Source organism: Saccostrea cucullata, unplaced genomic scaffold, assembly GCF_032062105.1.
Source record: "Saccostrea cucullata isolate Sc308-1 unplaced genomic scaffold, CSIRO_AGI_Scuc_v1 ctg3204, whole genome shotgun sequence".
In the NCBI taxonomy this organism is placed as follows: Eukaryota; Metazoa; Mollusca; class Bivalvia; order Ostreida; family Ostreidae; genus Saccostrea; species Saccostrea cuccullata.
Genome location: NW_026936582.1, coordinates 53,684 through 74,997, shown reverse-complemented (window position 1 = coordinate 74,997; position 21,314 = coordinate 53,684). Strand labels below are relative to the sequence as shown.

Below are 21,314 nucleotides of genomic sequence, written 5' to 3'. Positions count from 1 at the left end.
TATAAAATGACATCATAAAGAAAAAGGGGAACCCGGTAGGGGACATGTATTGCTTATGCAATACTCTCAGAATGCTTGTTTTAGTATAAAAAGGTAGCCCTTGGGCCAAGGATACCCTGTGACAAATTTGGTACCGATTGGCCAGGGGTTCTTGAGTTATGGCCCATATTGAAAAAGTTTACGACACCGCACAAATGGTCATAGCATTAGCTCTTTGAGCCTTTGGCTCAGAAGAGCTACAAAACCATTTTAGCATATAGGTCACTTTCAAAGTCACAAGGTCATTGACATTGTATTAATTCAAAGAACTTGATTAGTCAAGTATGCATACCAAAAAAGAAGCCTCTATCTCTCGTAGCTCAAATTTATGGTGAAGGTTAAAAAGCTACCGTATAAGTGGAAATTTTAGCTACGCAAATTTAGCAATTTGTCCTTAAAAAGTGGTAATTTATTTTTAGCGAGATGTTATTTTAGCGATCTTAAAATGCATATTAAAGGAACTATTACAAAAAAAATGCAATTATTTTTTAGCGATATTCAATTTTAGCGACCTCCGCACCATCGCTAATAATGTCAAAAATTAAATCCTCACTAAAAATTCTACTATATGGTATTTTTAGCATATAGGTCACAGTCAAGTTCACAAGGTCATTAACCTTGATGTCATTTGAAGTATATTCATAAGTAGAGTATGCATACTTAATATAAAGTCTCATCTTTTGTGGTTCAAAAGTTATGATGAAGTTTCAAAATACTTTTAGCATATAGGTCACAGTCAAGGTCACAAGGTCATTGACCTTAGTGTGACTTGAAAGAACTTGACTAGTGAAGTATGCATACCAAATATGAAGTCTCTAACTTTCATGTTTCAAAAGTTATGGCAAAGGTTAAAGTTTGAAGACAAAAAAAATTATTTTATAGGTCAATCACAAGTTCATTGACCTTAGTGTCATTGGAAAGAGGTTAATAGTAAAGTATGCATACCAAGATGAAGTCTATATTTTTAATGGTTCAAAAGTTAAGAAAAAGGTTAAGTGTGTAGAAAAAAGCTATTTTTTAGCATATAGGTTAGTCAAGGTCACAAAGTCACAGGGTCATTGACCTTGGTGTCATTTCAAAGAGCTTTATTAGTGGGAGTATGCACACAAAATATGAAGTTTCCATCTTTAATGGTTCAAAAGTAATGGTGAAGATCAAAGTTTGCAGACAAACAGACAGACATACAGGACAAAAACAGTATACACCACAGATCTATCAAATCCTGAGCGGATAAAAATTGGAAATTTTAGGATACCATCCATGTACATAAAATGATGTATTTAATAGCGCAATGGGTATTAAGTTTTTGGTATGATCATGAGCTATGCACGTCCTTGCATCATATTGGCTATATAAAAAAATATTTTTAACTGTATTCATGAATAAGAGCATTGTTATCAGCACAAAGCTTGCTAAAATATGAAGCCCGCTTTTTTAAGTACACATACAGTAATCATATTACACATTGAAATCAGTGAATATTCGATTTTTGGAGTTTGTTATCAAATGAATATTGCTTCAGAATCTGCAAAATTTAGTAAAACAGGAAGTCTGCGAGTCATTAATGCTCACTAGTTTATAGTTTCAAAGTAGGTTATTCACAATTTTTTGAATTTATGATGTCACAAACTAGTCTGATTTTGCATTATTTTTTAGAAAAAGGACAAAATGGACAAAATTTCAACAATTTTATCTATAATAATTCATAGAGTGCAGGTCTGCTCTGGATATTTGCATATTTAATTGATATTATTAATCTACACATTATATATCAAAATACTGAGCCTGCATGAACAAACCTGCGCTCAGTGATTTTCACTCAAAATATTGACACAATTTATACAAAATTTTCCATAGAAATCATGGAAATTTTAGATTTACGTCATTTTCCTGATGTCAAATCAAACATATTGCTGATAAAGACAACCAGTGCTATGAAGTCAGCATGTATCCCCATGTTTTAAAACATAATCAAATCTTACTCCTTCAACAGGTCAAAGTTTTATTTTGGAGCAAATATTGGTTACTATTGAATAAAGTTCTTTGTAACTGACATATAAACAGAAATTTGACATCTGATTCAAACAGATATGAATCCAACCAGATGGCATGCCTACAGTGTAACCAAAGGCCGCTAAAATTTCAAGCATCTACAATGAGTAGAAGATGAGAAAACTGCAACAAAATTTTGTTACAGACAGACCCACAATATAAACAGGAAGTTGAAAACAGATTCATACAAATATCATGGCATGCCTAAACAAAGACTATGCTAAAATTTTAAGCATTTGCGGTGAGAAAACAGACAGAAATTTGTTTTGGACTGACACACAGAAACACAGACAGACATACAAGGGTAAAACAGTATTTCTCTTCTCCTTCGAAATGTGGGCCTTGGGGTATAATAGCAGGTTAGGTACCTTTTCTTATTCGGGATTGTAGGTTCCGATAAATATATAACTGAAAGCCCTGAATTATATTTTAAATTTTACCCTTACATCCTTACAACATGTTACGCAAGAAAGATCATGAAAGATCAAGATATTTCTAAAGAACAATTCTTTTTAAAGCTACCTTATCTGACTGGAAGACAGTTTTTCAGTTCATATTTCAATGTAGGGGGGGATATTAACCAAAACATTGCATTTTTTAAAAGCAATTTTGTATTTTTTCAACAAGAAAAAAACTTAAGACAGAAATATAGGTCTTGATTAGATATGACATTAATAATTTCAAATCGCTTACATCTTTCTTCTTGCTAGAAGCCAGGCTAAGGATTACCTCCCCTGTCTCATCTATAAGGGTAATCTCTTTTCTAAAAATCTCTTCATCATCCCATTTTGCTTTGGCTCTGGTTTTTTAGTCTTTTTCAAGATTGCCAATATATCTGAAGATTTTGAACACCAGTTTAAAATATTGATGTATATATTTACAAGCAAATTGAAATTTATGAGCTCCCCCCACCCCCTTCGGATGCATTTAAAGGTACATACACACAAGATTGCCGCTTTTCCTAAGTATTAAAAATAAAATCAAAATTTGTGAAAGTGCAAGGATGTGTCAATCAAACCCATCCAAAGTCTAAATATCTTTTAGATGAAATAAGAATTTTAATTCATTTTCATGTGAAATGCGATTACAATATATAAGTCTTGATATTCTACAGAACTGATAACTTCAAATCTGTGTCTTTGCACCTTTAAAACCTCACCAAATTTCTGGGCATCCAATAAATTCTGAGAGGCCTGCCGAACCTCCCTCAGACATGTGGGTTTCAGATTCAAACCTCCATTTCTGCTTGTACCACTGCTATTCCCTGCTTTACTGACTTTCTTTTCACAACTTTGGACAGTTTTTTTATCAAGACAAATGATTTTTCCATTAGATGCATCTTGAAATTCTGTGCCTTCTGCAAAGTGAAGCTCATATCCATGGCCCACATTATTTGTTTTGTAGACATTCTTAATTTTGGCTCCTTTAATATAATATTCCTGAAAAAAAAAAAAGAACATGATCTTTGATCTTCATCCATGATCAAATCCTAAGGTATCAGCTGGTAGTTAAATAATAAGTTAGAACCTTTTCTTTCCAAGGAAGCTACAAGAAAGTAAAACTTACATGAGGAATGCCAATTATAAACACAGGGAAGGTATAAAATTATAATTGATACATGTTATAATTGACAAGAGGCCCATGGGCCACATTGCAATGTGGCTAGGAAAAAAGCAGAAATCAATTATTATTGACAAGTTTAAACCCAAAAGTGGTCCCAACCAATCCTTAAAAGGGAGAGAGTATGATTTGAACAAACTCTGAGTCTACAGAAGTAAGGATGATGCATTTTTTTTAATTACCTGGCTTTATCGTCCTTTACATTTGAACTTACATTGTGGCCCCGCCATACACCCAGGGGTCATGATTCAAACAAAATTGAATCTACACTATCTGAGAATGCTTCCATATGATTAGGACTGATCATGGCTTTGTTATTTTTGAAATAATGATTTTTAAAGATTTTTTTCTACATGTTTCTATTTGAAATACTTGGATTCCATGTTGTGGACCCACCCTACCCCAGGGGTCATGATTTAAACAAACTTAAATGTTCACTTCTTGAGGTTGCTTCCATAAAAAGAGGCCCAGGGGCCACAGCGCTCACCTGAGCACATCTGGCTTGAACTGCACCCCCCCCCTCCCCCAGGTGTTCATCATTTGAACAAACTAGAATCTACACTACCTGAGGATGATTCCATATAAATAACACTAATCACAGCTCTGAAGTACTTGAAAAGAAAATTTTAAAAAGTTTCCCTATATATCCCTATGTAAAACTTGGTTCGGCCATTTTGGCCCCACCCTACCCCCGGGGGTCATGATTTTAACAAACTTGAATCTACACTACCAGAGGATGATTCCACATGAATTTCATCTTTCCTGGCCAGTGGTTCTGGAGAAGAAGTTTTTTAAAGATTTTTCCTATATATTCCTCACAGGCACTGTTTCTATAATAAATTGTTGACCTATAGTATAATAATAACATAAGGAAATGAGGAATTATTATTATACTATGGGTCAAAACTTTATTATAGAAACAAGTGGCTGTGATATTCCTAAGTAAAACTTAGGTCGGCCATTTTGGCCCCACCCTTGCCCCGGGGGCTTATGATTTGAACAAACTTGAATCTACACTACCTGAGGATGATTCCAGATGAGTTACATCTTTCCTAGCCCAGTGGTTCTTGAGAAGAAGATTTTTTATAAATGTCATTAATTTTTCTCTAATTCATAATTATCTCCCCTTGGAAAAGGGTGTGGCTCTTCATTTGAACAAACTTGATTCCCCTTCACCCAAAGATACTTTGTGCCAAGTTTGGTTGAAATTGGCCCAGTGGTTCTTGAGAAGAAGATGAAAATGTGAAAAGTTTACGACGACGACAACGACTACGACAATGACAGACAACGGACAAATTTTGATCAGAAAAGCTCACTTGAGCCTTCAGCTCAGGTGAGCTAAAAATATCATTATTCATGCCTTTGCTATTCTTGAGAAGAAGATTTTTCAAGGATTTTCCTATTTATTTCTATGTGAAATTTTGATCGGCCATTGTGGCCCCGCCCAAGCCCCAGGAGTCACGATTTGATCAAACTTGAATCTCCACTACCTGAGGATGCATCCATAAAAATATGGATATTCATGCCTATGCTATTCTTGAGAAGAAGATTTTTAAAGAATTTTTCTATATATTTCTATATAAAACTTTGATCAGCCATTGTGGCCCCGCTCTACCCCCAAGAGTCATGATTTGAACAAAATTGAATGTCAACTACCTGAGGATGCTTCCATAAAAATATGATCAGTCTTGCCTATGCTATTCTTGAGAAGAAGATTTTTAAAGAATTTTTCTATATATTTCTATATAAAACTTTGATCAGCCATTGTGGCCCCGCCCTACCCCCAAGGGTCATCATTTGAACAAACTTGAATCTACTTTACCTGAGGATGCTTCAATATAAGTTTCATCCTACCTGGCACAGTGGTTCTGGAGAAGATTTTTAGATCATTGCATCAAATTCTCACTACTGGTATTTCTAAATTATCTCCCCTTAAATACATGTAAAGGCATGGCCCTTCATATGAACAAACTTTCAATCCCCTTCACCTAAGAATACTTTATGCCAAGTTTGGTTGAAATTGGCCCCGTGGTTCTTGAGAAGAAGTCGAAAATGTGAAATGTTAACGACAACAACAAAGACAGACAATGGACAAAATTTGATCAGAAAAACTCACTTGAACTTTCGGCTCAGGTGAACTAAAGTATATGATTTGTCAAACATGGTAAACATGGTAAAAAAAGGTTTTTAGTTATAGCAAACATAATCATAATGAATTGATTCTTACAAAAATGTGTTTTTTCGTTCCCTGTTGTTCTAAAATATATAATTATCAACTTGACAATTATAACAATTTATGTCATTATTCAGGAATTAAATGTCCCTGGCACTGTAAATGTGCTTTATTGTACAATAAAAATGCATTAGAACTAATTTACCGTAAAATCCCTTTTAACCGCCCCTGACCCTAAGCGCCCCCATGGCGTTTTTTCCATTGTCAGAAATTAAAATAAGGGCCTCCTCTACAGTGATCAAAATAATATAGCATCGTATCAAAAGTCTGCCACAATTTGAAGAAAGTAATCATAAAACTTGTCTATTATCCGATATCTCAGTGGAAAATGAATCATTTAGTATAATTTGGGTGAATTGTCTTCACTGAGGGTAAATTTAAGTTAGACATTGTTCAGTTGTTCTATGAATTTATTTTTTTTCAAAAGATTTTTTGAAGTTAAAATATGACATTAACTTTTATCATGTTTATAATGAGATTACCAAAATAACTGCCCCTCTTTCCATCTTTTCCCAATTTTCGAAGCACCCGGGGATGGTTAATACTAATAGGGATTCTACAGTAATTCACCATTACATGTATAGTAAAAAATTCTTTTAACAAAGTGCCAAGGACAGGTTATTCTACTCGTAAATGTTGTTATATAAGCTTTACAATATGTTAAAACCCCTAAGAGGAATGAAAATAACTTCGATCTAGGTGTCAATCATAATAAGCCTGTTCAGCATGATAATCATGTTTATCCTATAACATTTGACAGTGTATAATATAGTTAAGTTTAACTTTAACATAGCAATTTCAGCTGTTAAATTCTGTAAAATTTACTTTTTATACTACAGGTATATGATCATGTTTTTTTTTAATACCTTACGGTAACAATAAAGTAATTTAAAGATATACAAGTGTTAATTGAGTATGACATCAATTGTATTGCAATTATTTACCCTATTATGTGTCACTTTTGATGCAACACATTCTGCCAGACTTCCAAAGGAAATGCCTACAATTTTGGAAGTTTCATCCTCTAAAATTACCCTGCATATTTTTCCATCGCCACTTTTGAAAGGGGCCACTTTTGTCTTTTCGTTTGTGAAGGAAAGTTTGGCCTTGATCCTCCAGCTGGAAAATAATTGGCAAATTTATACATTAGTAAATACATGAAATAGTTGAATCTGATTCATTGAGCATCATTCATTTAAAAAAAAATAATAATTACGCTGAAAAATGAAGCCATGCATGCCCTCTTGCATAGCAATTGTCAGTATTGGTTGATGATATGGTATTTAAAAAAAAGAATAGTAACTGTGCAAAGTTCAGTGTAATCTGTCATGGTAATATTTATCTGTATAAAACATTAAATATTACATTTGTATCAATACATGTATTAAATACTGCATGCATGTAGTTGTGGGTAACATTTAATATCTAACATTTAAAAAATATTTAACCAAGGCTGCACCTCGATTGACAATCATGACAACAATCAATCTAATTAAAATTAGATCTCTGATCGCTCTCAGTTTGATCGCTTTGTGTAGCGATCAAACCGGAGCGGATCAAAGATCTAATTTTAATTAGATTGGACAACAATTTTCTAGAGGATGAAATTTTTCAGTTACATTTATTATTTATTATAGGATCTTTGACAACAGGACACAGCGAAGTTTGAACTTGTTCATGAGCTCAGTCGATCTCTGGGGTACCCCCTTTACAGGTTCAACTGTACCAAAACCATGAACTATGAACAACTTCAGGATATATTCAGAGGAATGGCTGCCACAGGTATGGGTCAGATGTCAAGGTTAAAGCAGAGGAAAAATAAGATATTTATATTAATTAAGGAATTTTTATTCACATTTTTAATTTTTGAAGTACAGTTTTCATTTGACCTTTTTTTTTGAAGCACAAGATACATATATTTCCTCTGCCTATAGCTATACACTAAAGTTTTGTAGAGCTTGTTAAATTGTCAACAACACTTTAAATTTAGCCATTATTTAAATTGTAGTATCAAGGGGAAAATAATTTATTTTTTTTTTACTCCTCCAAATTTTATCAAGTGATGAAGAAAAATTTTTCTAAATTATCTTTAATTTCAGGATCCTGGGTGTGTTTTGACAACTACAATCACCTGGCCCCTGCGGTGCTGAGTGTCTTTGCCCAATTGATGTCTGCCGTAATGGAGGCTTTGAAAGCTGGAAAGGCAGCAGTTCATCTCCAGTCAGACGACATCCAGCTTAGCCCCAGTGGGGCATGTTTTGCCCTCCTAGACAGTGCTCTAAAGGTAAGCATATTTTGGAGGTCAGGGGTCAAATTCTTCATTGCACTTTTACTGGATTGATTGATGATGATGCATTTTGAATGTATATCTTCATGAGACAGTCAAATTTTCTCACATTTTGGATAAAATTATTCATTTCTAGTTTATTAAGCTGTGCAGAAATCAAAATTTAGGTTGCATTTGTTTCCATATTTAATGTATGTCTCAAATCATATTTGTTGGAGAACTTTCAGGGATTTTTTGATGGACTATCAATTAATTCGTTTTTGTTTATTGCTACAGTATATCTACACGGAGACAGTCAAATTATCTCACATTTTGGATAAATAATTCATTTCTACTTTATTAAGCTGAGCAGAAATCAAAATTTAAGTTCCATTTGTTTCACCTTTAATGGAGGTCATGCTATATTTATCAAGAGAAGATTATATTTTTTGATGCTACCATTAAGAGAATTTTGTGTCATTTTAGGTTCATCATGACATGATATATTATTTAATTAAAAAATATTTTTTTCTATGCTTGATTGTTCACAATTAATAGATATAACCAAAACATTGTCTTTTAGGATTTATACATGGAAGAGAGTTAGCTAAGAAGACTATGATGGTGTATGAAATGTGTCGTAAACTGCTGGGTACCACACAGTTCATATCTGAAAACATGACACAAGGTAATAAACAATGAAAATTTGGCTCTTACACAGTTATGTGTATCCATAGACTTCATTCTAAAAATGCTAGTGAATTTGCAATAATAGATGTCTCTCTGATTTTCTTTCCTTCATTTAAACCCTACAACTTCTAGTCTTTAGAATTTCATGTTATTCAACTCAGAAGTTTGTGGTTCTATTCATGTTTCAGAGGTTGTGAAATATAGTTTAGAAGTTTGTTGCTACCCCCCCCCCTCCCCATTTCTAAGTTTGTGATATTGCTCATAAGTCGATTTTTTTGTTGTTTTCATAGGTTGTGACATAGCTACCAGTAATGGGGGCTGGAGCATTAAGACTCTGAAGGGCGTGGTGTCTGAGGCAGGAGCCTACCTAGAGAAGAACACGATCGACGTGCTGGATTTGGATGAGATGAGCCCCATCAAGGAGGAAGAGGAGGAGGATGAGGATCTGCAGGAGGATGGAGAGAAGCACAAAGAGGAGGCATCAGAAAAAGGTAGTGTATCGACACAAAAGGGGAGATAACTTAGGTCATGAAGTAAGCACGAAGAGGAGGCTTCAGAAAAAGGTAATGTAATGACACAAAAAGGGAGATAACATAGGTCACAGAGAGAAGCACGAAGAAGAGGCATCAGAAAAAGGTAATGTAATGACACAAAAAGGGAGATAACTTAGGTCACAGAAAGAAGCACAAGGAAGAGGCATCAGAAAAAGGTAATGTATCGACATGAACAGGGAGATAACTTTAGGTCATTTGAGTGATGTCAATTTATGTCAAAGGATTAATGTTTGTTGACAAGGTCTATATAAAATTATTTTTGGAACATTTATTTTGTTTTTAGAGAGAGATGAGAGTGCAGTTACTGAATAATCATTGTAAAACTGTGACTTTGATGTGTATAGAGAAAGTTATCTATTTTTTACTTTTTATTAAACACTCAGATATTCCCTCAGTTTTGAATCAGATTTGCAAAAGTGACATTTATTTGAATTTCTTTTATTTTTAGCTAAGAAGGACAAAGCACCTGCCTCTGTTCCAGCAGATGACATTTCCTCTGAAATGAAACTGCGAGCAGAAGAGAAATCCCTAGTTATGGCCATCAGGGACACTTTCCTTCCTAGAATGCAAGGCAGGGATGCAAGCATCTTCTGCACCCTGATCACAGATATTTGGCCTCATGTGGACTTGCCTCTTCTGTTTGGAGGAGAGTCCCCATTGTCTAAAGCACCACAGTCTAGAGTCAGCTCTCGGGCCAGAACAGCCAAGAGTGATAACTCTGCCAGATCACTGAAAGGTGAGTTTATTGTCAAGGAGTATCATTTAGTAATCCTGGTTTGAATATGATACTGTCTTCTTTGTTTTAGCTTCAGAATTAGGAGAATAGTACATTGAGATTTTGTGGATTTTTTTTTTAGGTTGGCTTTAGGTATTTGTTAAATATGATATGGATTTATAAGTTTTTTTCTGTTCAAATAAATAAATTATTAAAAATACATTGACAACAGTAGTGTGTAAGATTTTTTATACCATTTTTCAGACATTTTAGCCTGGTTCAAGTTGCTTAGTTTATCAAATGAAGAATACTCTCCCAGTGAACTTCATGTAATTTAGTGAAAGTATTAATATTGGCTTTAAAATAGACTGTTTGCTGAAGTTTCATGAAGTTTTTTATATGTATATACTAGATCCGATTTTCCATTGGAGAGGTAAGGGATAGATTAGCTGTAATATTTATGTTGTTTTAGACTTTTAGAAACAGCATGTTAACACAAAATTGCTTTCTTTTCTTTTTAAAATTTCAGATTTAAAATACTTAAATATCTTACATACATGAAAATGAAATTAATGTAATCTAGTTCTCTAATGATAACAGTATGGTGATAGGTGTCAGTAATTATTACATAACTAAAACTTATTCTGCAGAATTGTATGTCTGATGGTAACATTCATTCGGTACATGTACCATTGAAGTACTTGTTTAATACAAACACAGATAGATCACTTAATTCAACACCTTATTTAGCAAGTGAGTTATCTTTATAAGCGAGATAAATTTCACAAATTGTTAATACCTCTCTATATAATCTTACGTAATACAGATATACGCAAAGTAATTTTCGGTCCTAGTGATTTCATTATAACCAAGTCTTACTGTATTCTACTCAGTAAAAAGTGATTTACAGTACTTCATGCAGTTGACTCTGTTTAGAATTAGACTGGATTTTAGAGCTTCAGTGGACAGTTTGATAAGAATTAAAAGTCACACTGTCTTTTTAAACTTAAGACTAAAAGGAGTGTTCTTGTAAAATTGGGAAATGGATTTTATGCACTAAGGGAGAGAACTTTTTTAATTAACATTAAATATCAAGTAGATTGTCACTTATTAACATCTATTTATCAGTTTGATTCACAAGAAAACACAATGAAGATCATAAAAAAAATTAAGTATAAAATATATTTTGAGAGAAAAAAAATTACATGTATTAAGATTTGCAAAATGATTTTGCTTCATAAACTTTGGTTTCTCTTATCAACACCAAACACAAAATACTTGATTATGGTAAGTATTTTTACTGCACAAGCAGAAACAATTAATGTGATAGAATGTTGTACATTATTAAGTATACATGTTTTAAAACATCCCTATCCCAATCAACTACCCTCCTACTTTTGGATAATACTTGCTGTTCATTCCAGTTGGAAGTTTGCTGATTGCTTTAATTTATTTATAATAAAATTGTTCCCTTTATGATGTTTGTAAGTTTGAGTTCTTGAGTTTACATTTAGCATAAAAATCTAAATGCATGCTAGAAAATGCATACATAAATAATAACTGCTGATTAATCATGTAAAATCTAATTTAGGGCATTTTAATTAATAATTCTTTAAATAGAATGTATATACTGTCTAGTACCTGCATGTTTGCATGATATAGCTAAAGATTAAAAGAAATGCACTGGATAAATAATGTACAGGTAACTCTCGATACCTCGAAGTCTGCGGGACCGAGGAAAAACTTCTGGAGATCAAGAGTTCAAGTTTTCAAGAGTCCGGAATTTTCCCGGTTTGTTTAATAGGTTTTAAAATTAGTCTTACTGGATGTAATGATTTTCATGCAGTGCCAACCTTTCACACATAAGATTACATGTAATCATAAATCAATTATCACCTTATAGTATTAGTGTCACTTGAATAAACTAAAGCCGTTTCACGAGACCCGCGTCTTCTGCCTGGGGCCATTAAGGTCCAGGTAAAGTAGCTAATTATGTAACTTTGTAGTATACACACAGCCACTTCGAGGTATCGGGGGTAAATTTCAATAGAATATGCATAGCGGGACTGCATTTTGACTTCGAGGGATCAAGGGTTTCGAGAGATCGAGAGTTCGAGAAATCAAGAGTAAATTTGCTTAGTTATATAGTTGAAAAAATCTGGACCGGAGACTCACTTCGAGAGATCAAGAACTTCAAGAGATCGAAGTTCGAGCCATCAAGAGTAAAATTAGCGCCATACAGAAAAATAAAGTCTGAAATATTCACACTTAGGCTAATTAAAACAATTTTACAAATCAAAAAATAAATTAACATTTGTGAAACCATGTTTTGTATAGGAAAAAGTATATGTTAAGCATTAATAAAAGACCATTTTTGCTAGAAAATGTTTTAAAATTTTATTCAAAGACCTCTTTTCAAGATCTATCAGTTGGAGAATTACAAATTCGATAAGAAAATATCAAATACTTTCATTCAGACATTGACCATACAAGCAGAAATTTTTAGCGAGAATGCAATTTGGGTATATATAGTATTAATATAGCGAGATTGTTGAGATCACTTACATGTAAAAAATCGCCTACAATTCATTCCATGTATGAGAAGTTATTTTTTAATATATATACGTATTTAAATCTCGCTACAGATTCCATTTACATATTATATATTCTATCTAATGGTGATTATTTGTCCATTTCATAGTGAAAAAATAGGCAACTCTTGAAAACAGAAGATAGTTCTTTCGAAGACTTATATTAGTAGCGCCCCATTCAGTATGTCCTAGACAATAAGTTAAAATGTCAATCTTTTTTCACCACTTTTGCAGGGAATTCAGCCAATTACATTGCCGACATGTAATGATCAGCCACCCCACTTGCAAACTTTCAATTTGCTACCGATGCCTATGGGGTTTAAAAAAATTTACAATTAACAATAAGTTTCTCATATAAGATTGAGGAAAATTACAGATTTTCTATGGGATATACAATTATATTAAACATGAAGCTGATGATCCGAAGTACCCAGAGAGGCGACGTACAACTTGATGGGTGTTGCTAAAACGCGGAACGGAAAACGGAACGGAACGGAAAACTTTTGTCAAACAAATAACATATATTCGATATAAATCAGATAAGAGAGCAATATTCTTGTTGTAAAAGTCATTTCTAATAAAACTTTATTGTAAACTATTATAAATTCATGAGTCATACACACCCTCCGTTCAGAACTGGTGTACAAGCGATGCCCCCCTTTCAACAGGCCCCGTCGCAGATTAGGTCAAGGAAGGTTAAGTGGTAGCATTTGGGAAAAAATGGTTGTGAAAGAAATTCGACCCCCCCCCCCCACAAAATAGGATTTTCGTGTTTGAGCAAAGGACACATCCCCCTTTTTTTGCTTGTCAAATTTTTTGTATGTTGGAATTTTTTTTACTGACCTCCCACCCCCTCTTTCAATTTGTTTCCAATGCCAATGTCTGTAAAGACAAAAATGGCCTGGGTATGGGCCCACAGCCACATTAAAAATTGATTTATTAAATCTTATGTATATTTTGAACACAAAAAGGGGGCAGACCTATTATAATTACAACTCAGACCTTTCCGATGAGCGGGAAAACAAACTCATTTTTACAAGATCATTCATATACACCCCCCCCCTCCCCAAACACACACACACATATGTACCGCAAACAAACAAAATTTAACTTCATGGAATGCAAAGATTCTGCATTATATCTACCAACTCTGTCTATCCAGAATTTAAATATATAGAAAGCGACTCTTGTTTGAATAAAATTTTAACAAGCAGTGTGTATTTATATAAGAGATGTTTATTCGAGCTTGCTGTAAAGGTTTACCCTAAGTGTAATCTATATAATTTTTTTTACATTTCATTTCTCTTTCCATGGTTCATCTAGATATCAAATATTTGCCCCCCCCCCCCCCTTCATAACCTTTTTACTACGGAAATGTTCGTTCAAGTTGACATCCTCACACTTTTTGTGAATGTAATTAATGTAGTGAGTTAGTGTATAAAAATAGTACTGAAAGATGTTGGAGTTGAAACTTGTCCCCCTCCCGAATCAAACAATCGTTTTCTAAAATGTGTTTTATCCCCCCTCCCGAATCAAACAATTGTCTTCTTTTTGCGTTTTTGCTTGTCAAATACTTTTCAAGTTCGCCCCCTCCCCCTTTTCAAATTCGATTCTAGGTGAATGCTATGTTAGCGATTTTCGTAAATAAGAGACTGAGCACGACAAATTCAACTTGTATTTAAAAGTGGGGATTGAATATGTACAAAATATATCGTTTATTATAAAATTTGTGTATTTTAAGTGATTTAATCCAAAATAATATATTCCGTTTTCCGTTCCGTTCCGCGTTTTAGCAACACCCCAACTTGATTGTATCCATCATGCAGGGACGGAAAATTTTGATAGGTATAGAAAGCGCAGCTGATTGAGAAATTGGTGAAGATGGATTCAAAGTCAGTTAACCATCTCAAATACTAGTAACTGAAGGTTATTATAAAATTAAAAGTTGAATTTAACAAAAATAGATATAGTTCTAAGGTATATTATTCTTTGAAGAGAAGGGAAAGAAACACATTCGTCATGATTCGATTCGAGGCTATAGAATAAATGTAAAGTTTTTTAAAATTTAATTTAAAACAGAAGTGAAGTAATTTTATAATCAATATTGATTGTATACTAGTACATCTTGTCTCGGAAAAGTTAATTCTATAGTACGATTTTCCTCCTTATATCCCTGACATTAAAAAAAAAGTACAATGTTTTCCTATGGTAGCTATAGTATTTGCAGGCGTCGTATATTTTTTTATTACATATTCTTGAATAATAAAGTGACGAGTTCAAAAATTCTTTTTAAGGTAATATAATTAATAGATGAATATGATACCTCATTTTACATTGGAATTCGTGAATATTGTTCCAGCACGTTTTTTTATTCACCTGCAAGATTACGTTGCAATAATGTTGATAAATCAGGCATGTAGTGCCCCTTTTTCTGAAAATTATTCTTTTTTCATTTAAGGCCAGCGATTATCCCCTAATTTGATAAAATTTACTTTTTGCAAACTACTCTAATAAAAGTATCAATAAAATATTTTTGCTGAAAAGAGAATATAATTCTTTACCCCACCCCCTTTAAAAATTAAAAATTATCTACGCATAACCATTTTGTTGAAGGCATTTTTTTGTCCTTTTATATTTATATTTTTTGCATTAATAATATAGTTTCATGGTATATAGACATCCCTTTTTTACTTCCTCGGTAAACGGCATCATTTTCCTGTTGGTCAATGATTCAAACAGATGTGCGCTGACCCAAAATATTAGTCTCCCTGGCTCCGTTTTGTTTAAATTTCATGATAATGCTAATGGCTAATTTCATTTTTAGAGTTGATATTTTATGTAGTATTTATAGACTTACGACAACCCAAGACTAGACGTAAACTTACGACTGTTTTTTGACGTAACGTCAATCGTGCGATTTTTTGTGAATAACCAAAATCTTACGAAAAAATCTTACGAATATCTTACGACTACGATTAGTCGTAAGATTTTTTGTGAATAGATGTCCAGAACCGTATCATATCCGGATAAAAGAAAGCGGTTGCTCGACGATTCGTTCCCGTAGCATAGGAGTTCGCGTACCTTCAATTTGACCGAAATTTTCAGTAAATAAAAAAAATACGTAATACCTATAATAATAACTATTACGTTTTTTTTTTCATTTATTGAAAATTTCGGTCAAATTGATATAGGTACGCGAATCCTGTGTAATGAGCGAATCGTATGTATTAAAGAGTGACCATGGTAAAAATGATGAATAACAGTGACCATGGTAAAAATGATGAATAACAGTGACCATGGTAAAAATGATGAATAACCGTATTAGTTACAGGTACTGTGTGTCTATAAAAACAATGTTATTGATATGTATACATACATGTAGATAATGATATTATTTTATAGATATCATATGTATAAATCTTTAATTTGAGCACAAAATTATACCCTGTTGCTAGATCTGATGAAATATATACCCCGTATCACAGGCAGCTAGAAGTGTTTCTGTAATAATTTTGCAGCGAGGATACCTGATTCAGAAGTAGATATTGGATACATGCAGGACATTTGAACCCAGTTTAGATGAACTTGCATCTTAATACACGAACACCTTTGTCATAGAAAAGGTAGTCCGAAAAATCTGACGTTTTCCTGGCTTTTTAACGATTTTGATATTTTACATGCCAGCTGGAAAACAGTTAACTTATATCAAAATCGTTAAAAAGCCAGGAAAACGTCAGATTTTTCGGACTATAGAAAAGGGTGCAACAGGTGGTTTTCTAGCTAGTTTCTTTAATTATGACTAAAAAGCCAGTTTAAATTTTTATGAAAACGAAAGACTGCTTTGAGACTAACGCTTAAATCACTATGCTACATCACTCATGGTGCTTTTAGGCATTTGATTCATGTTTGTGATACATGTATGACCCGCGACTTAATGGACTTGACTTATTTTTCGGAGATATGCTAATGCTGTGTCATAAAAGTGTTCTTTTAAGGTATAGTGGGTCTTCGCTCCATGTTTTTGTAAACCAAAAAATATGTATTTTATTGTAAACTTTTTTTCGATCATCTTTAAAAAGAATGGAGCGAAGACTCACTCTTATTGAAAAATTTTGTTTAAGTATGAGAAAATGATGGGTTTTTTTTTCTTTTTAGTGTGTGTATCCTTTTTCATAGGCAAATATTTTCAGTCTTAGTGAGATTTTGTAAATTGTAAAGATTTTACATTAAGTATACTTTAATATCAGATGAAATATCAAATAAATTTTGGATATAATTGAGATTAATTTTCCACTTCTTATCTGTCGCAATATAGGCACTTCGTCCGCCTTATCCACCCATCTTCTTTGTTGAAAAACAAGTTCAGCTAAATTTCGTCAAATAAAATAAAATTTACAGTATTTCATTTTCCTTTACACTTGTTATTTGGTGAAAAGGATGTAAAATGGTTCTGTAAAAGATATATGTAAGGGTTAATGTACGAGTAGCGCTCCATTACTTAAAAGTAATGGAGCCGAGGCCCCTAAGGGGCTGAGGCCCATTACCTTTAAGGAATGGAGCCCTACGAGTATATTAACCGGCGTAAAATCCGCCTTTCTGAATGCATGTTTTTATTGTTTGTTAATACATAATAAAGAATATTTATATGATACATTATAAATACTCTTTACATATTAGTGGTATTATTTATATATATGTTTATTCACCAATCAAGGGCCCTTGGGGGGCATGAACAAATTATTACAATATGATTACTGATTACAATTCTATATTATTTATATATAATATAGAAAGAAAAACTAAATAAAGTGTACTGAAGTTAATCTAAACCCATGTATCTCAACAGCTAATTCGTTAGCTCAGTGAAATGAGGATCGGATTGCTAAGGTAAGGGTACCAGGTTCGATTCTCAACATGGGTGATCTAATTTCCTTAATGTGAAACTAACCTTTACAATTTTCTAAAACTCTTCTCTAAAAATTTTTAAGTTCTTTCCTTGGAAGAGGCACGGTAAGGAGAATAAGACCATAACAAATTCCGTTTTCAATGTAATTTGCAACTCTCCATTCCTTAAAAGTAATGGAGCGCTCAACCAAAGAATGACGTCACAGGTGGATTTTACTTTAATTAAATTCCCAATACCTTTCTTATTAGCCCTTATTGCAAGCTGTGATACAAAGGCAAATTTAGCATAACGGAATAATTCTCGTTTTTCAAGTCAAAAATGTGAATTTTATTCTCGCCATGGCTGCCCAACATTAGGATGGTCCTGCCCAGTAGTGTGCCACCTGACAGAAATAAAAATTTTATCATTTTCCTTACTTTCTTTAAACTCCTTATTTCATAAAAATGTTAAATTTGTTCCTACAGGCTTCGAAAAAAGATACAGTAGTTTAAAATATACATTTGATGCAACTAAAATTGGGGAAGAAAAAGTATTGTTCTGTTTTTTTTTAAACAACCTTGGAGATTTTTTTTATTTACGGTATTATCTTCTTTGAAGAAAATCTAGTATTTCTATATTTTAAAGATGAATCATGTTTGGATATGAAATAAAGCCATTGAGAACATACATACATATTGCATACTCCATTCCCACAACTAAATCACAAGTATATTAAGATAAACAAAGGAAAATCATAAACCTTAATTGTATTCAGCAAAATTTGTTTAGTACGAACATGGATATTGCGAATTCACGGACATAACCTAGCTATCTTAGATCCCCAGCTATATAAATTTAATAAATTCTTCATACGGATAATTTATATGTCCCAGTGACTTCGTTTTAAGCGAGTTTTACTGTAGTTCCTCCACAGTAAATTAATTCAACTCCGAACGTCTTTTTTATTTTGTAATGATTGATTTAAAAACTTAGAGCCGTAGTATGATAAAAATGTAGTTGTACCCCCGCTTGAAAAGTGGGAGGGTATGTATGTTGGTCCGTCCGTCTGTACGTTTGTCTGTCCGTCCGTCTGTCTGTTATGCTTTGGAGAGCCCATCTCTTTTCCGCAACTCCGCTTATACCACTGAGTGAAATTTAATGAAACTTTCACAAAATCTTTATCAAAAAATGCCATTGTGACCTTAATTCTATTTTACTTTTTGATCCGACACATATTTTAGGTTTCCCATAGCATAACATGGACATTGCCATTATATTTATTTTTACATTGAGTTAACTTTAAATCGACACATCTTGATAGTTTCAACACAGGAGTTTGCGTACCTATCAATTTCACCGAAATTTTCAGTAATTAAAAAAAAAAAACGTCATACATATAATTCGACATTTTTTTATTTACTGAAAATTTCGGTAAAATTGATAGGTACGCGAACTCCTGTGGTTTTAATTACAATGTACATGTAGCTAAGATATAGCAGTATATTGTATACACATACTGAAAGGAAAAAGAACCACATAAGAGCATAATATATGTATGCGAAAAAAATTTGACTATGTGACGGAAAATTATGAAAATTGGTCAGATATATATATATTTTGGTTACTTGCACTAAAATTACACAACCGTGAAATGTATGGCGCCAAGTAAGGGAAATGATGAAAAGCCAAAAACACGTGCATGTTGATGATGACAATTTCGTTATCACATTTTGTAATGCCAAACGATGCATTATAATTATAGACATCGGTTTTGAATATTTGCAGTCAGTGTATAATTTTTTTGCAATCATGGTATGGCTGAGGGAAGTTACATGCTCTGCTCAAAAATTGTATTGTTAAGGAAGTGTTGAAAAACTATCGGCCTGTATCAAACTTGAGTTTTATCTCAAAAATATTGGAGAAAGTTGTGGCTCGAAGGATTGATGCCCGTTTGGATGCGAATTCTCTTCGCGATCCACTTCAGTCGGCATATCGTCCCAGGCACTCCACGGAAACGGCCCTCATCAAGGTCCACAACGATATTGTGACAGCCCTAGACCAACAATCTTCAGCAGTCCTTGTCCTTCTGGATTTATCCGCTGCTTTTGATGTTATTGACCATAATATATTGTTCCAACGCCTAACTGTGTCTTATGGTTTCCGTGATGGAGCTCTTGAGTGGATCAAGTCTTACCTCAAGAACAGAAAACAATGTGTCACAATTGGATCCGTCCGATCAGAGTCTAGACAGTTGCCTTTTGGTGTCCCCCAAGGATCTGTACTCGGACCGAAATTGTATTGCCTCTTCTCCAAACCCATTGGAATCATATGCCACCGACGGGGAATGATATATCACTGCTATGCAGATGATACACAAATCTACATGATCATAAGACCACTGGAAAATTGGAACAATTATTTCTCTCGACTTGAAGCGTGTCTTAGTGAAATTTGTTCATGGATGACATCAAACCTACTCAAACTAAAATAAGAAAAGACCGAGCTAATAATCTTCACCACAAAGCAACACCATGCAGAAGTATCTGCCAACATTACAGCTAAAAGTTGGTGATAATATCATTGAAAGCGTGCCATGTGTAAAAAATCTAGGTGCATTTTTCGATCAACACCTCACTATGGAAAAACAGGTATCCTCGGTCGTCAAGTCATGCTATTTTCAAATAAGCAATATTGGACGAATACAGCGCTTTCTTACAAAAGAAGCCTGCAAGACCATGGTGAATGCCGTTATCACTGCCATGCTGGACTATGGGAACTGCCTTCTATATGGAGTGTCAAAGGCCTTACTAGACCGGATTCAAAAAGTCCAGAACACGGCAGCTCGTTTAGTTACAAGATCATCGAAAAGGGAGCATATTAAACCTATCCTAGCTGATCTTCATTGGCTACCTGTTTCTTTTCGTCCACAATATAAAATCTTGACATATGTCTACCAATCCTTACACGGGTTAGCTCCATCGTATATCAAAGGTCTTATAATGGAATACAAGCCTACCAGATCACTGCGCATGCGATCTGAGTCAACATAAAAAAAAAAGAAATTAAGGGGGATGTACGGCCACTTTTAGTGCAGTGAGAGCAAAATGTAAACATTTCTTCAAATGGCTAAAATACATTATATTTTGATCAAATTTTAAGTCTTTTTGATAAAGATACAATAAATATGCATAACCGAATGCATGTTGTGCATATATAATCTATACTCTTGCAGAAAAATGCTTTTGATATGCTCCTCAGAACTGCGCAGCTACAGAATTCACCAGAACCTTAAAAAATCCAAAAAAATATGCAAACTGTGCGTTAATGTTCTCTCTACAACCATTTGTTGAGAAAATGTCTAAATTTTGCACTTTTAATTGATAATTTCAAGTTCTAAACTAGGTACCATTGTCTTCAAAAAGAGTTTAAAAAACCATGAAAGTAGTTCATGGATAGCAGCACGTGGTCTATTTTTAGCACAGACTCTTGTTTTCCAGACCTCTTCTTAATATGGAGGGCCATAACAATCTTTAAATGTAGAAGAGAATTACAGTTGCAAAATATTTCAAATAATATGAACAGTTTTAAAAGAGAGAAGGTGTTATAGTGTGGCTTGAAGTACTTCATTTAGTATTATTAATTATCAATGCCAAGAAAACCTTAGCATTC

At 33.5% G+C, this 21,314-nt stretch overlaps 3 protein-coding genes and 1 long non-coding RNA gene across 4 annotated transcripts; 3 read left to right on the top strand and 1 right to left on the bottom strand.

Annotated features, from left to right (window-relative positions):
• Positions 1–2,862: 2,862 nt before the first annotated feature.
• On the bottom strand, positions 2,863–7,055 carry LOC134245874 (uncharacterized). Its single transcript, XR_009987537.1, has 3 exons — positions 6,889–7,055; positions 3,251–3,530; positions 2,863–2,926 (listed from the first exon to the last, which is right to left on the bottom strand). It is a non-coding gene; the product is annotated as an uncharacterized LOC134245874 (long non-coding RNA).
• A 545-nt stretch (positions 7,056–7,600) lies between these two features.
• On the top strand, positions 7,601–8,555 carry LOC134245870 (dynein axonemal heavy chain 17-like). Its single transcript, XM_062728115.1, has 3 exons — positions 7,601–7,726; positions 8,044–8,228; positions 8,508–8,555. Exons 1-3 carry the CDS (start codon positions 7,678–7,680, stop codon positions 8,553–8,555), a joined length of 282 nt encoding a protein of 93 aa, XP_062584099.1. The 5' UTR covers positions 7,601–7,677.
• Positions 8,556–8,797: 242 nt separating this feature from the next.
• Positions 8,798–10,689, top strand: LOC134245872 (uncharacterized). The gene is made up of 4 exons (XM_062728116.1): positions 8,798–8,898; positions 9,191–9,391; positions 9,903–10,190; positions 10,582–10,689. Exons 1-4 carry the CDS (start codon positions 8,829–8,831, stop codon positions 10,611–10,613), a joined length of 591 nt encoding a protein of 196 aa, XP_062584100.1. The 5' UTR covers positions 8,798–8,828; the 3' UTR covers positions 10,614–10,689.
• Positions 10,690–20,176: 9,487 nt separating this feature from the next.
• LOC134245869 (uncharacterized) lies at positions 20,177–20,695 on the top strand. Its single transcript, XM_062728114.1, has one exon. It carries the CDS (start codon positions 20,177–20,179, stop codon positions 20,693–20,695), a length of 519 nt encoding a protein of 172 aa, XP_062584098.1.
• Positions 20,696–21,314: the final 619 nt, after the last annotated feature.